General features: G+C 37.0%; 5 protein-coding genes across 9 annotated transcripts in view; 3 read left to right on the top strand and 2 right to left on the bottom strand.

Annotated features, from left to right (window-relative positions):
• Positions 1-522, bottom strand: part of epn3a (epsin 3a) — a 32,064-nt gene extending 31,542 nt beyond the window's left edge. For all 4 annotated transcript variants that reach the window (XM_051100463.1, XM_051100479.1, XM_051100470.1 and 1 more), the window contains exon 1: positions 212-522. The gene's annotated coding sequence lies outside the window, so the exon portion shown is untranslated. The remainder of the gene's footprint in view (positions 1-211) is intronic.
• The window catches only part of gas7a (growth arrest-specific 7a), a 310,258-nt gene that overhangs the window by 162,855 nt on the left and 126,188 nt on the right, over positions 1-21,215 (top strand). The window lies entirely within an intron of this gene.
• Positions 7,539-21,215, top strand: part of rps2 (ribosomal protein S2) — a 231,621-nt gene continuing 217,944 nt past the window's right edge. The window contains exon 1 of the mRNA XM_051100577.1: positions 7,539-7,543. The gene's annotated coding sequence lies outside the window, so the exon portion shown is untranslated. The remainder of the gene's footprint in view (positions 7,544-21,215) is intronic.
• Positions 11,829-14,341, top strand: rasd2a (RASD family member 2a). The gene is made up of 2 exons (XM_051100547.1): positions 11,829-13,016; positions 13,127-14,341. The coding sequence occupies exons 1-2, from the start codon at positions 12,476-12,478 to the stop codon at positions 13,633-13,635; spliced, it is 1,050 nt and encodes a 349-aa protein (XP_050956504.1). The 5' UTR covers positions 11,829-12,475; the 3' UTR covers positions 13,636-14,341.
• rsad1 (radical S-adenosyl methionine domain containing 1) lies at positions 15,698-19,964 on the bottom strand. 2 transcript variants are annotated; one of them, XM_051100510.1, is made up of 9 exons: positions 19,778-19,964; positions 19,546-19,679; positions 19,194-19,398; positions 18,745-19,110; positions 18,520-18,583; positions 18,223-18,370; positions 18,070-18,124; positions 16,843-16,946; positions 15,698-16,719 (listed from the first exon to the last, which is right to left on the bottom strand). In XM_051100510.1, exons 1-9 carry the CDS (start codon positions 19,913-19,915, stop codon positions 16,590-16,592), a joined length of 1,344 nt encoding a protein of 447 aa, XP_050956467.1. In that variant the 5' UTR covers positions 19,916-19,964; the 3' UTR covers positions 15,698-16,589. The 2 variants fall into 2 exon arrangements, 1 of the variants encoding a protein (XP_050956467.1); XR_007825874.1 differs by having other exon boundaries at positions 16,685-16,719; positions 16,843-17,911.

Below are 21,215 nucleotides of genomic sequence, written 5' to 3'. Positions count from 1 at the left end.
AGATGCTTCCCGATGTTGCGGGGCAAGAATAAAGAGCCTCTTTAGCAGCGTTCGCATCTTCATAATGCGGTATTGCGGCAGGAGAGGTGAATGTTGAAAGGCGACGTTTGGTTGCGTGACTCAGCTGGAATAATAGAGTAAGATTTGGGAATCTTACGCTGACCCGCGAGAGGCAAAATCGTAGGCATCTGAACGTCCTTTGTGTCCTTACCTCTCATTGCTTGACATAAAGGTCCCAACTTCGGGATCCTATCGGTAGCTGCGCTCCGCTCGACATCTCCGCATGTTTTCAGTGTTGATAGTTTTGAATTCTGGCTCAAATGCAGCAAGAGGTTCAACTCAGTTAAGCGCCTCAAAGTTTTGCCTGCGTGCTTTTGTTGTGTCGTTTTGCGGAGGCCTATCCGGTTAGGAGTTATTGGTACATATCCCGAAAAAAGTCCCGGGCGCCAAGCTCGCTGATAACAGAGCCCCCCCTGTTAAAACCCAGTAAAGTGAACCGAGGGAAGAGGCTGATGGAGGGAGGGAGTGAGGGAGGGAGGGCGGCTAGCGCCTGCAGAGTCAGAGTCAGTCTAATTTAACCCGTTGTGCTCCGAAACGAGACATACGAGCCTGTCACTGGCAGAAAAAGCAAATCACTGCTACCCTCAATGTCCAGATGTATCAATCAGCTCTGCCTGGAAATGTGCTCTCAGATGACACTCTCTACCAACAGGGAACACTGTTAAAAAAAGATTTTTCTGAGTGTTCTGAGAACACTTTACAAATAAGGTGTCATGTTGTATTAACTAACATGAACGAACAATGAACAATACATTTACTACGCTACTTATTAATGTTTGTTAATGTTAGTTCATAAAAGTACAGTTGCTCATTTGTTTGCTCATGTTTGTTCACAGAGCATTAACTAATGCACACACTTTGTGGTTTTAATAATGCATTAGTAAATGCTGATATTAACATGAACTGAGATTAATATGCTGTAGAAGTATTGTTTATAGCTTAACTAATGTTAACTAGTGAACCTATTTCTCAGACATTATTTGGAATAAGTTTTTACAGGAAACTATACTCTTAAAAATAAAGGTGCTTCTTGATGCCATAGAAGAACCTTTTTTGTCTAAATGGTTCCATAAAGAACCTTTAACATCTGAAGAACCTTTCTGTTTCACAAAAGAATCTTCGTGGTGAAAGAAGGTTCTTCAGATTATAAAAAGGTAAAAAAGAGGTGGTTCTTTAAAGAAACTTTGACTGAATGGTTCTTTGTAGAACCAAAAATTGTTCTTCTATGACATCGCTGTGAAGAACTTTTTAAAGCACCTTTTATTTTTAAGAGTGTAGTATTTCAGTATTTATCTTGAGAAAGAAAGAAAGGAAGAAAGGAAGGAAGGAAGGAAGGAAGGAAAAAAGAAAGAAAGAAAGAAAAAGTTTAATGTATTACTTGTTCTTTTGTTTTGTATTTATTCTTAAAAATTCACTGTTAATATAATTTGTATATAATTCAGATCTATCTATCTATCTAGCAGTGTAGGAGGTGCGAAAGTCATTGAAAGTCATCATTAATGGTCAAACCTTTTATAGGAGATTTTCTGTTAATTTTCTATAGTATTTGCTATTCAAATAAATAAAATAATAATTTAGGATATGTCTGAACAGTTTAAATCCCTAATTTGAGTGGTTTTGCAATTGTCTACCCAAAATAATTAATATTAAATAAGCATCACAATTAATGGTTGAAATACAAACATTTCATGCATTTAAAACTGAATGCATTTAGCTACTTTTCACATCAGGTTAAATTTATATTGGATTGTAATTTATTTAATATATCTAATAGTTCTCAAAATGAAAGCATGGGATATGTGCCTGTAATGCTTTGGGGATAAACCACCAGATTGTTTACCGTATCTGTGCCATGTGAAATTGTCTAATGTGCTCTATTGGAAATGACGAGGCAGCTCTAGTGCCAGTTTAAGGGGGGTGGAGATGAGGGGTGTTAAATTACTTATGACTCTTCCCACAGACCTACCTACTGCTTATTCTCATGATTTATTCATTATTTTTAGAAAGGGCTAATATGCCATGTAATGGCTCTACAGACTAGAAAAGTGTTTCCCAACCTCGTTTATCTTATGCAATCCTTGCAGCCACATAATGATCTAATTCAGCATCATCATAAATAGTATAGATGTCATTAAAAATGGAGATTGTGGGTAAAACATACTAACTAAACAGCTTTGATCCATTTACCATATTCCAGGGATAAGTTTGTACTTAAAACCCCTCTATGGGGATATCCTCAACAGTCTGTGTGTGTGTGTGCGTGTTTAATGGGTTTAATGAAGCAAAAGCAAAATCTTTCAAAGTACACCTTGGTTGGAAATCCCTAGAAGAGTCAGTCTGCTGATCATAAATGCATAAATAGTGAGAAGGAAAGCAAGACTACTGAAGAGCATTCCTATTTAAAGCTTCCTTGTAACAAGTGTTTTGGCCAAGCAAGAGTTTCTGGAAATACCAGCTCTGCTCTTGACAAACTGATACTCTCCTTCTTTTCTGCTGAATAAACAAAGAGATTCTGAACAGTCATCAAAGCCAAAGAAAAAAAAACCCACATTACTTTCCACACTTTTCACAGAAAGGTATGCATAGCGTTTTTTTTTTTTTTTTTAAACAGAGACACAAGTAAGGAGTATTTGGTATGTTGGATAAACTGTTACATGAGATTAAAAAAACGAACATTAAAACTGGGTAGCATCAGATGTATCTATCTTCATTTTTAAGATGGGATTTGTACATTTATTGTAAGAAATAAAATCACACAACTGTTGTATTTCGACATTTAGGTTGTGAAAAGTTGTAAGCTTTACTTTAAATACACTATACCGTATATCGTCCAAAAGTTTGGGATTAGTGAAAAAAAAAAAAAAAAACTTTTTTCTTTTTTGCGAGGATGCATTCAATTAATCAAAAGTTAAAGACAGTTGTAATCTTAGAAAAGATAAAATTATCCTGAAAAAAAATAACTGTTCTCAACATTGATGATAAGAAAAGTTTCTTGAGCAGCAAATCAGCATATTATTATGATTTCTGAAGGATCATGTGACACTGAAGACTGAAGTAATCATGCTGAAAATTCTTCATTTTAAACTGTAACAATATTTATCATTATTACTGTTTTTGCTGTATGTGAAATGCAGTCTTGGTAAGCATAAGATTAAATAAATAAATAAAAACTTGTCAACCACAAATGTCTGAATTGTAGTGTAAATGTCAAATAAAACAGCACATACAATAGTTAGTTTGACACCAACATTTTCCAAAATATTACACTTTGACGAACATTTTCTGAAAAAGAAATGAACTGACTTAAATGTTATTAGCCATATCTCATACTTAAAGGGGTGCTATTATGCTTTTTCACTTTTTGAACTTTAGTCAGTGTGTGGTGTGTATCTTTGGGCATAAAAAAGATCTACAAAGTTACAAATCTCAAAGTCTACTCCAAAAGGAGATATTTCGTTTTTAAAAAATCCCTTTTCAAGAACTACAACGAACGGCTCTTTTGGACTACAGCATTTGTTTTCTGCATGCAATGATGTCACAACGCAGTTCATTAGAATATCCCACGGAAATTTGAATTGTTGGAGGGAGGGTAGGGACGAAGTGGGGGATTAGCCTAACTTTAGCGATGCAGCGCGGAGAACCGCTTCAACGAGCCACAGCACGGCGGGTATAAACACAAGCACTGACTAGAGTGTCCACTTCGGAGCAGTAACGCGCCACAGACATGTGCAGTACAGGGGGTCGAAACACATGCCGAAGCTGCGACCTACTCCGGTAGATCTAGACGTGTGTATGTGGTAAGAGATTTATTCATCATACAGTGTAGAAAGCTTTAATGCAAATGTTTTTTAAAATGCATAAACTTGCACTAGAATAGGCTAGGCTGATCAGTGATAATGTTCTTTGATATTGTTAGGCTACTTTTAGACTTATGCTGGAGCTGACTTCGGGCAATGAAACTATGTAAATAATTAAATACATTAGCATGATAATATCATGTATTGGCGATCTTGCAGGCTGATAATAGGACCCAACACTACTGTAGCGTATTATTTACACACCCTCCAGGCATCCTAGGTGTATATGACTTCCTTCTTTCAGACGAATGCACTCGGAATTATATAAAAAATTTATCATGGCACCCCCAAGCTTTAGAACAGCATAGATGGGTGTCTCTCCTCATCAGTCCAAAACAAGTCCAATAATATGCATCCATCCATAGCAAAAAGTGCCTCACACAGCTACGGGGGGGGGTGGGGGGTGGGGGGGGGGGGGGTTAATAAAGGCCTCATGTAGCGAATCGATGCATTTTTGTAAGAAAAATATCCATATTTAAAACGCAAGAATCACTTTAATCTAGCTTGCGCTAACAGTTGTACACAAAACTTCTTTCTTTGACAAGGGGCGTGGCAGTAATGAAACACCGTCTAAGATGTTCGCCAATCGCAACGCAGTGGGACAGCTAACCAATCACAACACATTTCGTTTTTTGGAAGGTGGGCCTTCATTAAACCCGGAACTAATCGAGCCTTATGTGCCAGGCTGGGAGAAATGCATTGTAATAATGTAAATTATGTTAAAAATAACGTGTTTAAAATAATGTCACCAAGCATAAAAGCATGTTCTATTACACCCTCAAAACAAAATCAAGACTTTGTAAAAGAGCATAATAGGACCCCTTTGATGTTTTATAAGACAACACGGTCAAGTTAAGAGACCAGAAATGTTATTAGTGCAAATATAGGTGTGTCATTAAATTTCCTATAAAACTCTATAGCAGAATACACATCTAATGTGGTAAACCTATTTTAATGTTTTATTCACACATTGTTATTTGATGGACCTGTTTTGGCATTTAACATAACCTCCTGTCTATCCACATTATGTCTTCATTTTTCCTGCAAACAGACTTCAAACCAAATTCTTTGTTTCATAACAAAGGCCCAGTGATGTCATCACATGCAGACAGAGCAGAGGAGGAGGTTAAAGGGCCGGTGGACAGCAGGAGACAGACTCACAAACTGCTACTCCATACAGATACAATCATTTCTTCGGCTCAGACGTTCATGGTGCACTTTCATTAAGTATACGTACATATTTGCTTGACAAACATGTGAGGGAATGCAGAAACAGAAGTTGGTCTCAAACCCATCATGCCTTTGCTGCCCTCACATGGTAGCACTTGGTTTGTATAACAACTGCAAAGAATTTTTCTCTGTTTATTATTGTATTAAATTAAATATGATGCTGTTTTAGTTCAGTAATATACCAACTTTAATGCACTAGTAGCAGACATAATAGATTAAGAATATTATTATTGTGAATGTTAATCTGTGTTAAAATTATCAAGCAAGTCTTTTATTTTTAGGGGAAAAGCATCCAAAGCAAGGTTTTCTTTCGCAATATACTGTTGTTTGATTAATGGAACAAGAAGAGCAGGCAAGATGGATTAATATTAGCTCTAATAGGCCTACAAATTATTAAACCCTCTGGTGCTGCTCGTGTAGCGGCCAATTTTTTTTTTTTTTCTCCCAATGAAATGAATGTACTTTCTTAGTTCAGTAATACTTTTTTATTTAATATTTTGTATTTTTGCATTTTATGGTACTAAATTATCTGTATGTTACAGTTATGATCCATTTATTACCTGTTAACCACTTTTTGAGCATGAAAATGCAATTTTTGAGCTGAAAATAAAATTTCCAGCTTACACTGTCATAATTCTTTGAAGCACAGATTCAAGTTTGGTTTTTAAAGAAGAACAATACAAGTGTGACTATTTTTTACAACCATGTAAACTTTTAGATTCATTACAATTTTCAGCCACAAATGAGCAGCACTAGAGAATTAATTATTGATATAGAATTATTAATATGGTTGCACTGTGTGAGAATTTGCCAGTTTTATTTACACTGTGGTTGTTTTTGTTGTGATGTTTTGTAACTTACAGTTTAAGTTACTCATTATTTAGCAAACATGATGTTAAACTAATGATTTCAAAATGTGTTTGCTTCTGTAGTTAAAATTGTTGATTGTTTAAAAAAATGTTAGTTGATGTTGCTACCTCATGTCATGATGAAAACATACCTCTGGGAACTCGTGAAATAATGTTACGTACTAATAAGTAGGGTACAGCGGGGCTAAGGGCACATCTTTAAACAAATTATGTGCTGTTCACTGCACCCAAAACGTATGATTGCAGAAAAAAATATATGATTGTATTGAACATTTATGGAGCAACAGATTTTGTGTGAAAATAAATCATACAAGTGGTTAATTTTGTTTAACAATCTTATAAATGTATGAGGTGGCAAAGGGTAAAAGGTTCACCAGCATGGGGTAAAAGGCACACAGTATAGATACTTTAAAATAATGTCAAGTTAAAACTTGTTAAAAGCAAAGTTTATACTATTTTTTTGCTTGTAATAAAGAATAATAATAAATAAAACAATTAACTTTTGTTCAATAAATATACTGTCATTAAAATATGTTAATATAAAATATAGCCTATATTTTAAAATACAGAAACAAAAAAAAGGAGGAAGAAAAGTTTTAAAAAGTAAAGATTCTGAGATTATTGAAGGAGATCCAATAATAATTTAATATCATGTTTTAAAATATAATGGTTTCATCCTAAACTACTGTTTTAAATATCTTAAAACTGAAAATTATTAAGAAGACCTTTGTCTCAAGATATATTCAAGAATTTTAGCAATTCTCATCATTTGCTACCTAAAATCTACAACATTTTTAAATTTAAAACATCAAATATTAGATCAAGTACACACAGAATCGACTTTGTCTTGCTGCCCGTGATCGTGTAAAAGATCAGCCAAATTTGCACATGTATGTTGAAAAGCGGATGTTTTGGAAAGTTGTAGCCCCGTTGTACCCTACATATCACTGCAGTTTCCAACAACAATGAACACTAGAGGCAGTAAAACAGCGAGCACTTGTAATCGTTTTTGTACACAGTTGATTGCAGTCCCATATGTATCGCTTTCCAAATGTAACTTGCCTGGTAGATCCCCAGTAGATCAGCCAGAATTGGAATTTCGTAATCCTTGCCCTGGTGAAAAAAACAGCATATGCTGGTAGGTATGTTTTGATGCTGGTTTAAGCTGGTCCTTTGCTGGTTTATGCTGGTCCTTGACCAGCAACATGACCAGCATAAACCAGCAAAGGACCAGCTTAAACCAGCATCAAAACATACCTAACCAGCATATGCTGTTTTTTTTTCACCAGGGTGGGTACGTACGAATCCTGTAAAAAAAAAAAAACTGCGGTGACACATACAAAACAAACGACACAAAAATGTACCATATGTACGTACATCTGTTCCAGGGCAAGAACGAACACTTTTAACCCCACTCAGTGGACATTTCACATCGAATATGTCACGAAACGTACATGGCGCTACATATATTCCGCGTCTTGTGAAAAAGTTCCCACAGGTACATTTTCGTCATTTGTTACACATCACGTTTATTTTCCCGTCTGTGAATGACGTTTTAAGGTGTTTTGGCCAATTTTATCTCATGAGTGTTTATGTGATTTTGTCATTAAAGGAGAAATCAACTTCCAAAACAAAGATTCAGATATAATGTACTCACCCCCTTGTCATCCAAGATGTTCATGTCTTTCTTTCTTCAGTCATAAAGACACTATGTTTTTTGAGGAAAACATTTCAGCATTTTTTCTCCATATAATGGACTGATATGGTGCCCCGAGTTTAAACTTCCAAAATGCAGTTTAAATGTGGCTTCAAACGATCCCAAATGCCGTTGTAAACGATCCGAGGCGAGGAAGAAGGGTCTTATCTAGCGAAACGATCGGTTATTTTCATAAACAAAATAAAATTTAGATACTTTATTTATTCTCAAACGCTGATCTTGTCTTGCTCTGCCTGAACTCTGTGTATTCTGGTTCAAGACAGTTAGTGTATGTCGAAAAACTCCAATCGTATTTTCTCCCTCAACTTCAAAAATCATTTCAAAATCATCCTACATCGCTGCAGAAGTACCGACCCAGTGTTTACAAAGTGAACATGCAAAGAAGATCAAACACCCTTAACAAAAAAGGTAAAACAGTGATATAGATGATTTTGAAGTTAAAGTATAATTGTATTATTTTTATAAAAATAACCGATCGTTTGGCTAGATACGACCCTTCTTTCTCGGCTGGGATCGTTTACAACCGCATCGTTTGAAGCTGCATTTAAACTGCATTTTGGAAGTTCAAAATCGGGGCACCATATCAGTCCATTATATGGAGAAAAATTCTGAAATGTTTTCTTCAAAAAATTATTTCTTTATGACTGAAGAAAGAAAGACATGAACATCTTGGATGACAATGGGGTGAGTACATTATATGTAAATCTTTGTTTTGGAAGTGGACTGTTCCTTTAATTTAAGACAAATGCATTCTTCTTCATTTCTTATAGCAAGAAACAAGATGTAATTACAACATTAAGAAAAAAAATAACATGCATAGAACTCTTCCAAGCTGATATAGTTGAACATATTTTGACTTATTTCATCTAAATAAGTAATTGTTGAAATAATGGATAATTTATGGCCTTGGCGACTTCACATTTTATCTTCACTGAATGCATTTACTTACTTTTAAAAAGTGAATTCAACTGATGAGAAACGTTATGTGCAATACGTGCCTCCAAGTTCTCTGAACATCTCAGCACAATGGAAACAGGGCCATAAAACTGAACACAGGGCCTTACAGAGGAGTGAGTGATATTGTGATGGTTCACAAAAGACACGTCCTCAGCTTTTAAGAGTTATGGAATTGATTCTGGAAACCAGTGTTTGAAACTGCAGAGTTGCCATGGTGATGCATATCCCATTCTCAGCGGAGAACATTTAGTCTCAAGCCCTCCAAGGTAAGCATTGTAGAAGAAAAGTAAAGCACGCCGTGCACCAATGCACTCCATTCAGAGTAGCCTTGAGCGAATGAAGTCGAGCTGAGACTCTCGGAGATGTAGGTGTTGTTTACACAGCAGACGGTGAGGATTTGTCTTCTGTGAAGTTATATGAGATGCTCTCATATTGCCAGAATGTTCTTGATAATTCTGGATACTGGTGATATTTCACCCAAAATATGAAACATTATTAAATTATTCTGATATGTTGACTAACATACTAAAGCACATATATGTGTTAGTTGATATTTACAGCTAATACATGTTTAAATATACTAAATTGCAACTTCATGTGTAAATGTGTAACTACAAATGCATGACACACAAGTTTCAATAGAAATGACATTAAAGCACATTTTAGTTTACCTTAAATTATTGTCAGTACATTCAGCTGAACACTTTAACCATATTTCAGAAATATTTAATTACATATAAAGATCTTAAATGGCTCAGAAAGCACTCTGAAGTTCAGCTAATTGCATTTATTATCAGTTTAAACTAAAGTGAAGCCCTTCAAATGTCAGCTGTAATAGAGAATCATGGTCGTGAGCATACCAATATAGAATATTGTTATCTTTGTCGTGACACCTCAGTTCGTTTTATCGCACCATTAACTGTTTCTTTATTTCTATTAAAAGAGAGCCATCAGCATCATTACGCACATAGAGATTAATGGAATGTGAAACAGGCTTCGTTCATATAGATGCAATTCCCGAGGCACCAGCCTCATCTAGACAAACAGAACAACACAAGCGTGTTTACCTTTACCACTTTGACCAAATGTTTCCGTGCGCCCACACAAATCAAATGGGCTTTCCATCTGGAAATCAGTCAGTAATTGAAAATGATGCTTGTTTTAGAAAATTATGCAATTCGTAATGTTTTCTGGGAAGTCAGTCATTAGCAACCCCACATCAGGGGGGTCATCAGGACGATTGAGGGAAAATAAGCTGAATTACTGCCACCCACATGCTACTCATGCCGCTATAATGAAAGCTGCACATTGACGTATTGATTTCAAAAACAATATTATACAACAATTGATTTTAGTTAATGAGTTTGATTATTTAAGCAGCATTACAAGAGTGTTTATATTTAGCACAAAAGCAGACCAGCTTTAGTTTTTGTGTTTCTCTGTGACATCAAGAGCTTGGTTGGAAATACTTTCATTAGCAAAGAGGCCAATTTTTAATGAACTGTTCACTACGATTTGAAAGTATGGGGTCCGGATGATTTTCTTTTTAAAGAAATACATAATTTTATTCAACAAGGAAACCAAAGTGCAAGGTTGATCGAAAGTGACAGTAAAAATATTTAGAATGTTACAAAAGTTTTGTTTTTTTTTTAAAATAAATTTTCTTTTGAACGTTCTATTCATCAAACAACCCTTAAAAAATGTTTTATCACAGTTTACAGAAGGCTCAAACACTCTCTGATGCTTCAGAAGGAAACACGATGCATAAAGAGCCGGGGGTGTAAACTTTTGGACTGAATGAAGATGTGTACATTTTTTTTTATTTTGCCTAAATATCTTATCTTTTTCATTTAGCACTGCCCTTCAGAAGCTACAGAAGATACGGATATGTTCCCAGAAGACAAAGTAACTGAAATTTACCCTGATCTTCAAATTCCAAAAGTTTTCACCCCCCCGGCTCTTAATTCATCGTTTGTCCTTATGGAGCATCAATGACCATTTGAACCTTCTGTAATAGTTGCTTATGAGTCCCTCAGTTGTCCTCAGTGTGAAAAGATGGATCTCAAAATCATACAGTCATTGTTGGAAAGGGTTCAAATACACAAAAATGCTGAAAAACCAAAGAATTTGTGGGACCTGAAGGATTTTTCTGAAGAACAGCGGGCAGTTTAACTGTTCATGACAAACAAGGGAATCATGAACAACTATCACTAAACAAAAAAACACAGCTGTGGATCATTCAGGTAACAACACAGTACTAAGAATCAAGTGTATGCAAACTTTTGAACGGGGTCATTTTTATAAATTCAACTATTATTTTCTCTTGTGGACTATATGTAAACATCTTTTGTGAAACATTTTATTTAGGTCAGCACTAAATAAAGAAATAACATGAATTTTGTATGATCCCCCCCTTTTTTGCAAAGTATGTGTAAACTTTTAGGGATGCACCGAAACGTATCGGCCGAAATGCTTGCGCGTTTTGTCAGTAAAGCCGGTTCTGTAATCAGCGGTAAATGCCATCAGGTGCGTGATTTCACGTTGAGCCGTATATACTACACACAGCCGTTGTTCACTGACGAGCTGCGCAAATTCACACTGATAATGAACATGGATTTGCGCAGCTCGTCAGTGAACAACGGCTGTGTGTAGTATATACGGCTCAACGTGAAATCACGCACCTGATGGCATTTACCGCTGATTACAGAACCGGCTTTACTGACAAAACGCGCAAGCATTTCGGCCGATACGTTTCGGTGCATCCCTGTCTCAACTCTGTCAATACAAATGAAACAGTAACATCTAAATTAGCTGGTTTTAAGTTACATGTATTATTTAACATCACTAAAATAACCTAAATTAATTTATATCAACAAGCTCATCATGGGTTAAATCAGGGAGAAATAGCTCATTAAGGTAACAGCTGCAGGTTGCCACGTTTTGCAGCTTTTTAAAGCATTTCTTTAAATCTAAATTAAGCTTTCAAAATTGTGACCCTGGACAACAAAACCAGTCTTAAATAAGAGAGCTATATTTGTAGCAATAGCCAACAATACATTGTATAGGTCAAAATTATAGATTTTTCTTTTATGCTAAAAATCATTAGGATGTTAAGTAAAAATCATGCTCCATGAAGATATTTTGTACATTTCCTACCGTATATATATATATATATATATATCAAAACAATTTTTTATTAGTACTATGCATTGCTAGGAACTTTGTTTGGACAACTTTAAAGGTGATTTTCTCAATATTTTGATTTTTTGCACCCTCAGATTCCAGATTTTCAAGTAGCTGTATCTCGACCAAATATTGTCCTATGGTAACAAACCATTCATCAATAAAAGGCTTTTTATTCAGCCTTCAGCCAATGTATAAATCTCAATTTCAAAAAACTGACTCTTTTGACTGGTTTTGTGGTCCAGGGTCACAATTGCTTTTTAAAAAAAGCTTTTAAAACTTTCGACTTTATCAGCAATAAAATAAGCAGATTTTAGGCAGGTATTATAGTTGCATTTAACTGACAATACTTAGCTCTACATGAGAATGGCCCAGATCCAAGTAACACTGCGGTGGGCACTACCTTAAATAGGCAGCAGAATTGTTCAGATTCAGCAGACGAACCCAAAGCGCTGAATGACGCACCACACGAGACCACCCATCCATCATCAGCATATAAAAAGCACTGCGGGAGCCGCGTACAACTCACTGCACCGAGAGCACGGGGTGCTGCGCGTCCCCTATACCGCCGTCCTGCCGACTAGAGCACCAAGCCGTTCTGGATGATACCAGCAAAGAGCATGGAGGTGAACACAACTGAGAAAGCTCTTCTTTCAGTTGGTGGCACCGCGACGCTCTCCTGTTGCAGCTATCATTCCGAAGGCACCGCAACAGCTGACATGCATTTGCAGTGCGCGTCGCACTGGAGACATCCAGAGCAAAAGGCGCGAGTGGTCCGCTCCTCCAGCACTGGAAAGCGACCCTCGTCGTCTGAACGCAAACCCCGGAGATCCCTGGACCCGTTCTCCACGCCTCAGCTCCATAAAACAAAGCAAATGAGATATGACAGTAAGAACGACGAGCTGGTCAGTGTAAAACCCAGTCACTACCGGCGCATAGTTGTGCTCGGTGCGCCACGAGTGGGTAAAACGGCGATCATACGCCGTTTTTTGGGTGATGGATTCGAGGAACAGTACGAGCCAACAACCGAAGACTTTCACAGCAAACTCTACCACATCAGAGGAGAGAGATACCAGTTAGACATCCTGGACGCGTCCAAAGAGAGAGACTTTCCGGCCAAGCGAAGACTGTCTATTTTGACAGGTCAGTATGTGCACTGTTTTTTTTTTTACTTATTTACTGTTCTTTAATTCGTTGAATTATTGTCAGTGGCTTACAAAGTTCTCATTTCATGCGCTTTATGACCTCAACAGGTGATATATTCCTGCTGGTGTTCAGCGTGACTGACCAAGAGTCTTTAACGGAGATCTGCTCATTACGCGAGGAGATTTTCACTGCCAAATCCAAGCTGACCAAGTCCAAAGAAAACAGACAGCTTCCGATTATAATATGTGGCAATAAAACTGACTTAAACTCCTCGAGAGCTGTGCAGCCCTCCGACATCTGCCAGTCTCTCGGGGAGGACAGTGCCCTCTTTGAGGTGTCTGCCAAAGAATGCACCAACCTTGAGGAGATGTTCGAGGCCCTGGCGGTGCTGGGAGGGCTCCCCACAGAAACCAGACCCTCTCTCCATCGAGACATCTCCATCCACACGTATCAAGCGCTGAGCAGCAGAAAGAGAAACAAAAGAGCCATAAATGAGCCGTGTGGCGCCGTGCAGCCGCTGGCTCGCAGACCGAGTTTCAGTAGCGATCTGCGGCGCGTCATGGGCCCGAGCACACCTAAACGAAGTACACCTATTGAGAGGTGCCAAATACAGTAAAAGAGTAACGCTAGGGACTCTGTTTCAAACCTATGAATAATAATTATTCAACGATGTAAGAATTATTATATTCTATAAGTCCCTGGCTGGACCAGAGGACAGATTCTACACATTGACAAAGTATTTGTGAAATGTATTTATTATAACCCTGTTGGAAAATCAGACTTAAGATGGTATAGCTGGTCAAAACTGGTCATTATCTGGTGTAAACCAGCAGACAAACTGGTGGATCAGCAACCGTCTGGTTATTGGTGGTCAACCACACTGTTGAAAGTGGTAACCTGGAATTGCTACCTTAAAAAGACCCATTTCTACCTGAATAAACCCATAAACATGAGTTTTATTGGTATAAATGAATGTATTTAGATTGATTCATTGATGTTAATGAATGTATTTGACTTTAAAAAAACAGCTATAGATGTTACCATTTTCAGGTTACCATTTATTTTCAATGTAGCTGGTCTAAACTGGTTTGGTTTAGCTAGAAACTGTTCCAAAACAGCTACAGATCATTTTCCAACAGGGAAATGTTGTAAAGCAGACATGCATGTTTTCTTTATATTGAATGTATTACCTCAAATGTGTTTCCACATTTCTTATACTAACTATAAAAGACGCAGTGACGCGTTTTTTGCTTGATAATAGACCTGTTACCTCAAATTTGTTTTCACTTTGTCTTGTATTACGGACAACAATAAAAATAGTCTCTAAGAAATACTGCGTCGTTTTTCTCTTTTAAAATACATTAGTTTGTTCATGAATTCAAGGTCACTGGCAACAGTACGTTCCCTTCCTTTGTAGAAATTTCGAACATTGATAATAATTGATTCCAGCGCAACCAAATCAACATTCGAACGATTCCTAAAGGATCGTGACACAAATCGATAGGACAAATGACAGAATGTAACGTCACCTAATTCATATTCATGAGCCGAGCTATATTTAGACCGTGTTCCCCAACTCACCTCAGTCTTGCAGACAGACTGTACCTACGCCTCTGCTATAAGCAGAAACCAGAGTACTCACAGTATGACCATTTATGGCTGAACAACGGGAAGAAAGGAGTGGGTGGTGAAGCAATGGCTCTGCAGTGGCTTGAGTCATCATCGCTATGCTGGCGTAAAATTCTCTCATATTAGTAAGAATATGCGCCCACGCACTCCTGTGTGTGAATCCTTGACAATACAGTGCAATCACGCTTTGCATAACAGACATTATACAACACGATGCAGCTGTAGCGCGACTGAAAGAAATTAATTTCTTCAGACTTTTGAATATTCGTGCATCCAATTATGACTTTAAGAATGACAACCTACATTAACAGTAGCACAAGTAAGCATAACACAGACGTTTTAGTGTATACACCGATATTTGCATTATACTGTTTGGTAGCGTTATGCAAAAGGCGCTCAGTACCATGGACAGCGGAGCGCACGTTGAATTGAAAGCATTTTCTGTTATGAATAGCTTGAAAATGTTGTCTGAGCTGCATCACTACCTTTCAAAATGATAACCAAACTAACTAAATATATTTTAATTGTGCTTAAACAAGGAGGAAATACTGTGAATAGGGAGCAAAATTAACAATTCATGATTCTTCAATGACCTCAGAATGTGGGTGGTTGGGAGAAGAGTAACTTAAAATGGCAGATGCAATGAGAAATCACTTCTATGCCAAATAACTAAAGATAATAAAGCCCCTAGGGAATACAGTCACATTAAATGTCACAGATCAGATTCCTGAATGTGTGAAAATATTACTTTAAAACAATAACTAAAAATTGCCATTTCATTACCAAAAAAAAAAAAAACAGTTTGTGGGTCAAGTCAAGAGTGTCCACAATCAATAAAAAGATAAATATTTTACAAATCCGGTTTAAAACACATACCAAGTTTTTAGAAATACCCTTTGTATTCATATTGGTTTCACATGGTTTTGAAATACTTTCATACCATTTTCAGAAACGTTTCAGTTTGATGACTCTAATATTGTCATGTGATGTAACCATAAAATCATCATAAAAATCACACCATCTTAATCATATGTTTTTAATATAAAAAGTGTAAAAAATGGACTTAAAATTAAATGGACGTACATATCTTGTCTTCCATATTGTAACCTACATCACAAATGCAACAAATGTAAACAAATTAAAGGAATAGTTTAAGCAAAAATTAAAATTCTGTCATTAATTATTTTTACCCTCATGTCGTTTCAAACCCATAAGAGCTTCGTTCATCTTCAGAACACAAATTAAGATATTTTTGATAAAGTCAGGGAGCTTTCTGACCCTGCATAGACAGGTTGAATGTGCATCAAATACTGGCACAGAAAAGAAGATATCACGGAATAAAGTGGTTATTTTTGTATTCTTTGTGCACAAAATGTATTCACATAGCTTCATTAAATTACGGTTGAACCACTGATGTCACATGAACTATTTTATCGATGTCCTCACTATCTTTCTGGGCCTTGAACATGTCAGTTGTGTTGCTGTCTATGCAGGCTCAGAAGGCTCTCGGATTTCAACTTAATTTGTGTTCTGAAGAAGAATGAAGGTCTTATGGGTTTGGAACGACATGAGGGTGAGTAATTAATGACTCAAAATGAGTTTTGATTTTTGGGTGAACTAACCTTCTAATGCCAAAGAAGAAAAAATTATAGTTGTTGATTAGATTTTGAGTTGTGAGTGTTGCAAAGTGGACTAATTGATTGGAGAAGCCCTTCAGACGTCATTAAAGAGAAGTCTGTCATTTTAAGTTATTAAAATGCATTTTAATTCAAAAAATAAAAAGTTAATCATAAAAATAAACATACTGTATATGTCAATAAAATAATAAATAACAAAAGAGTGTCATGTCATTAACCCATGTTCATTCGTCAGGAGTAAACATTTCTCCATTTTCATTATGCGTTATGCAATCTCTTTCTCATATTTCTCTGATGCAAACTGTCATCTGTCTCTCTGAATGTCTGTCTTTCCGCTGGTGTATTGCTTTTTGAAAAACATCTCTAATTCAAGCAGCATTGTGGGTAAGATACTGTCTAGTAGTGCTAACCCTTCCCAGGAACACCGCAAACCCCTAAAACATAAAGATAATCATCAGTGGGGTATTGATGTATAACTGAAAATGCAATGTACATATCACACTTGATTTACTTAAAACGTAAAAACATACAGATCACATTTAAGCAGTAAATGTTACCTGTCATTTAGTATTAAAAGTCCAGCTGCTTGCAATTCCTGAACATTTTCTGACATCCCAAATATTTGTTGAAGATCAGCTTCTGGACTAAATAACTCCCAGTGCTGCAATATATTAAAAAGCAGAAAAAATAAAAGGTATTAGTCACTACATCAGCTTAATCTAAAGGTGACATATCATGAAAATCTGACATTTTCCGTGTTAAAGTGCTATAATCGGGTCCCCAGTGCATCTACCAACCCAGAAAACATGAAAAACGACAACCCAGTAACTTTTTATCTGCAAGCATGTGAAAAAAACGAGCCACTCAGATTTCACTCCCCACGTGAAGTAGAAAGGGGATCTTATTATAATACTACCGCCACATTTCCACCCACGGTGGTGCCATTGTATTTTCGCAAACGATGTACCAGTTCTAACACCATGGCAAAAGTTTGCGCAAAGCATGCTACCTGTTCTGTCATTGGCTGCACAGACGAGCACAGAACAATATTTAGAGTCCCAGCCTCAGAGGAGACAAGAGAACAGTGGATTTATTGACTTATTTACTGTACACTACACTTCTGCCACACAGATCTAATATTAAACATGCCATTTCTTTCCCAGCTGTTTACCTTCACAGACATAACCGACTGTTTTTGTAACTCATGTGTATTTAACAGTTTAAGTGTGATAAGACGTGAAAGAGAACTTCGGATATGTGCACTCAGAAAACCGAATATATCTTAAGTTTAAACTAATACGGCTTATAGCACAATAGACATGATAATCAAAACCAAACAGATGTTTTTTATGAGAGTATCTGAGTTATGAGCTATAAAGACACAGCCTTATTCTGGAAAAGGGAGCGGGGAGCAGCAGCTCATTTGCATTTAAAGAGATATGCACGAAAACAGCCTGTTTCTGCTTCCACTCAAAATGTTGGCATTTTGTCAGCACCAATGGCCTCATGGTTAGCGCGCCGACATATGGCGCCATTGCGCTGCGGACGTCCCGGGTTAGGGTCCCGGCTCGTGGACCTTTCCCAGTCCCATCCCACTTCGCTTCCTGTCCAACTACACTGTCCTATCTAAAAATAAAAGGCATAAAAATGCCAAAAAACAATTTTGAAATGCATTTTCAAAATGATATAATAACTGATCTGTGAGTTTTTTATGCAAAACAGAACTGGTTGCAATGTTTTATAGTTGTAAAACCTATGTTGTGTTGTCTAGTCGTCCACTGTACCTGCTGGGTGATTCCTTGATTCATACGCAGACCCATGACCAAAACCTCCTCCAGCCTGCAGATACAATTACAATCGGATTTAATATCTCAGCAACAGTCTGTGTAATCGCTCCACAGATAGCAGTGTGTTAACTACAGATGAGATATTCTTACAGGCCACGGTGGTCGAGCTGTATTCGGCGGCGTGTCCCGTGACCGTGACGCTGAACCTCTCTTATCCAAACGTCTGGCTCTAAAGTCTGGGTTCGAGCTTCCCTCTGAACTCCTCCCTCCGCACGCAGCACAAAACGTCCATGCGCCCCTTTTGTTTAGAAAGTTAAAAAACAGCATTTATTTAAAACAAAAATCTTTTGTTACATAATAAATGTTTTCACTGTCACTTCTAATTAATGTAATGCATCCTTGCTAAATAAAAGTATTACATTCTTTAAAAAAAATAAATAAATGTACCTGGCCCTACACCGATGTATTGGCGTCCCCTCCAGTAACCAATATTGTGTTCACTAACAGCATTCTACAATAAACACATAATGCATAAACGAAGATTTTCACATTTTAGGTATTGATAGCATTACATTGTATTTGTGCCTGGGAATCAAACACATGTCCTTGGAGTTGCAAGTGCTACAGCATCATTTTTTTCAACGTATAAAAATATAAGCAATTATAACTTACATCTTTGGCAAAGTTGGACACCTCGTATTGAAGAAACCCAGCCTTCTCCAAGACTCCTCGTGCTGAATTGTACATAACAGCTGTGACATCGTCACCAGGCACGCTTAGTTCACCGCTGTCGACCTGTTTAAAAAGCTGCGTACCCCTTTCCAAGGTCAGCTGATACAGCGAAATATGATCGTCACAAACCGGCAGCAAATTCTCCAGCTCATTCTCCCATGACTTTACACTTTGGCCTGGAAGAGCAAACATGACATCCACTGACACGCGTCCCGGGCAGAGCGTCCTGGCCTCTGACACTGTCCATAGAGCGTGCTGGGAATCATGATCCCTACCTAGTATCCTCAGGTGAGCATCATTCAGCGACTGTGGAGAATAGCATTAGATCTATGGAGACTGTAAGTTAGTTTTTGGTGACAACTGCGTAACATCATGTGCAAGCAACATACCTGGACTCCAATAGAAAATCGGTTTACTCCTGCTAACGTGAAGTCCTTCAGACTAGCTTTTCCAGCAGGTGTAGGGTTCACTTCCAAAGTGATCTCTGCATCATCTGAGAGGCGAGCACGTTTGGAGACAGTCTCTAAGACAGCTGCGATAGTGGAGGGCTGAGCCAGGCTGGGTGTTCCTCCTCCAAAAAACACTGAGCTGATCCTAGGTAACAGAACAGAATGAATGAAGATAAACATTGTGTCATTTTTTACCCACATTTTGTTTCAAACCTGTATGTCATTTCTTCCAAAGGACAAAAAACAGCATGTTTGCAAAGCATATTATTTGACAGTATCTCTGCACACTGACCGGGAGACCTGACTGAGTTGCAGTAAGGTTTGTGTCTCTTTCTGCAGACATTCTGTCATGACCGCATGGTTTTGATTTCGAGGAATATACTTGTTGAAGTTGCAATAGGAGCATCTTTTCAGGCAATAGGGCCACTGTGCAAAAGGAAAATGCAGACAGATCAATTAGGATACATGTAGCGCTCTATACATTTGACAGTAACTGGCTTTGACAGTCGGGTTTAGACACTCACGTGGACATAAAGTGACGCTTCGTCTGCGTGAGGAGGCAGTCTGTGAGTAGTAGCGATAGATCTCAAAAATATAAAACCAAACGCCGTTTCCAAACACTGTAAAGCGTGTTGTTGTTTTAATACCACTCGTCTCGACATACCTGAAAGATCAGTGAAGTTATGCTCCAGCCATATTTTCTGCACGGCGCTGTTTTACTGCAACACACTGCGTCACAATGTGAAATGCTGATGTTCTGAATAAAAAACACGAGGACTACAGCTAAGCCAAATTGTGAACATTTCTTTAAAGGAATTAAACAATATGGTATTACATTGCAAAATATTAGAAACAGAAAAGCTAAAAAGACTTACGAAGCACTGTGTCAATTTAATTTGGTTAATTAAATGTTTTAATTTTAATTTTTCTTTTATCCCTGGCATAGATCCTTTTTACTCATGTACATGCACTTGTTCTTTTGTGTGTGTTTTTTTTTTATTATTCTCTCTGTATACCCTTTTTCTACTTCTGTTGTGAGATGTATATATTTGTATTAATATGTACATAATTGCAAGAAAAAAAAAAATTAAAAACAATAAAATAAAATAACACGAATGACAACAACGACGATAGTAGTAGTAATAATAATACGGTAGTCACAGTACTGTACCTTTTTATTTTGTGGTATTTTTGAATAAGATTTTGTTGTTATTTTTTTTAAAGTATTTTTTTTATTTTTATTTTTTATTTCCTTGGTTATCTGTAATAAAAACATCTTAAAATAAAAGCAGGAATTAAAAATTCACATGATATTCAAAATAACTTGTATTTAAAATGAATGAATAAATAAATAAATAAATGAACTCCTTAAAATACCGTAGAAACCCGCACGGTGGCGTGCTTTCACCACAATCCTATATAGTCCTTTGTAAACTGCATAATTTTATGCATGATTCACCAGAAATTTTATGCATGATTCACTAGAAACAGTTGTCACAGTATCCACCTTATTTTTCCCATAAGAGTGGGTGCAGCCTTTTGTAAATGTTTTGTGTCTAGCTTCCGGTCTCATCCACTACCAGCTCGTTTTGCTGCTTGATATTGCAAATTGGTATGTCTTGCCATATTATTTTAATGTATTATCTTAATTATGAACACACTGGTTTGTAGTGCAAACTGTTTTACCGTGCACTTCGATATTCTCGTTATTTCCCTGTGGTGGATTATGAACATTACCATGTGGTGGATCTAACACATTACCAGAAAACAGCTTACTTCCGCATTGAAAAACTTACGGTATTTTTTTTTATTATTATTTCATACAGTATAAGTCTGTTTGGTTGCCAACATTCGTAAAAGAAGCAAATTCAGCAGAAGAGAGAAATTCAGTCAGGTTCGGAACAACCTGAGGGTGCATGAACGATGACAAATGTAAATTTTGGGATGAACTGTCCCTTTTTA

The sequence above is a fragment of the Labeo rohita genome, chromosome 3, assembly GCF_022985175.1.
Source record: "Labeo rohita strain BAU-BD-2019 chromosome 3, IGBB_LRoh.1.0, whole genome shotgun sequence".
Lineage (NCBI taxonomy): Eukaryota > Metazoa > Chordata > Actinopteri > Cypriniformes > Cyprinidae > Labeo > Labeo rohita.
Note: the sequence above shows the minus strand (reverse complement) of the source record. Positions and strands in the feature narration are given on the sequence as shown.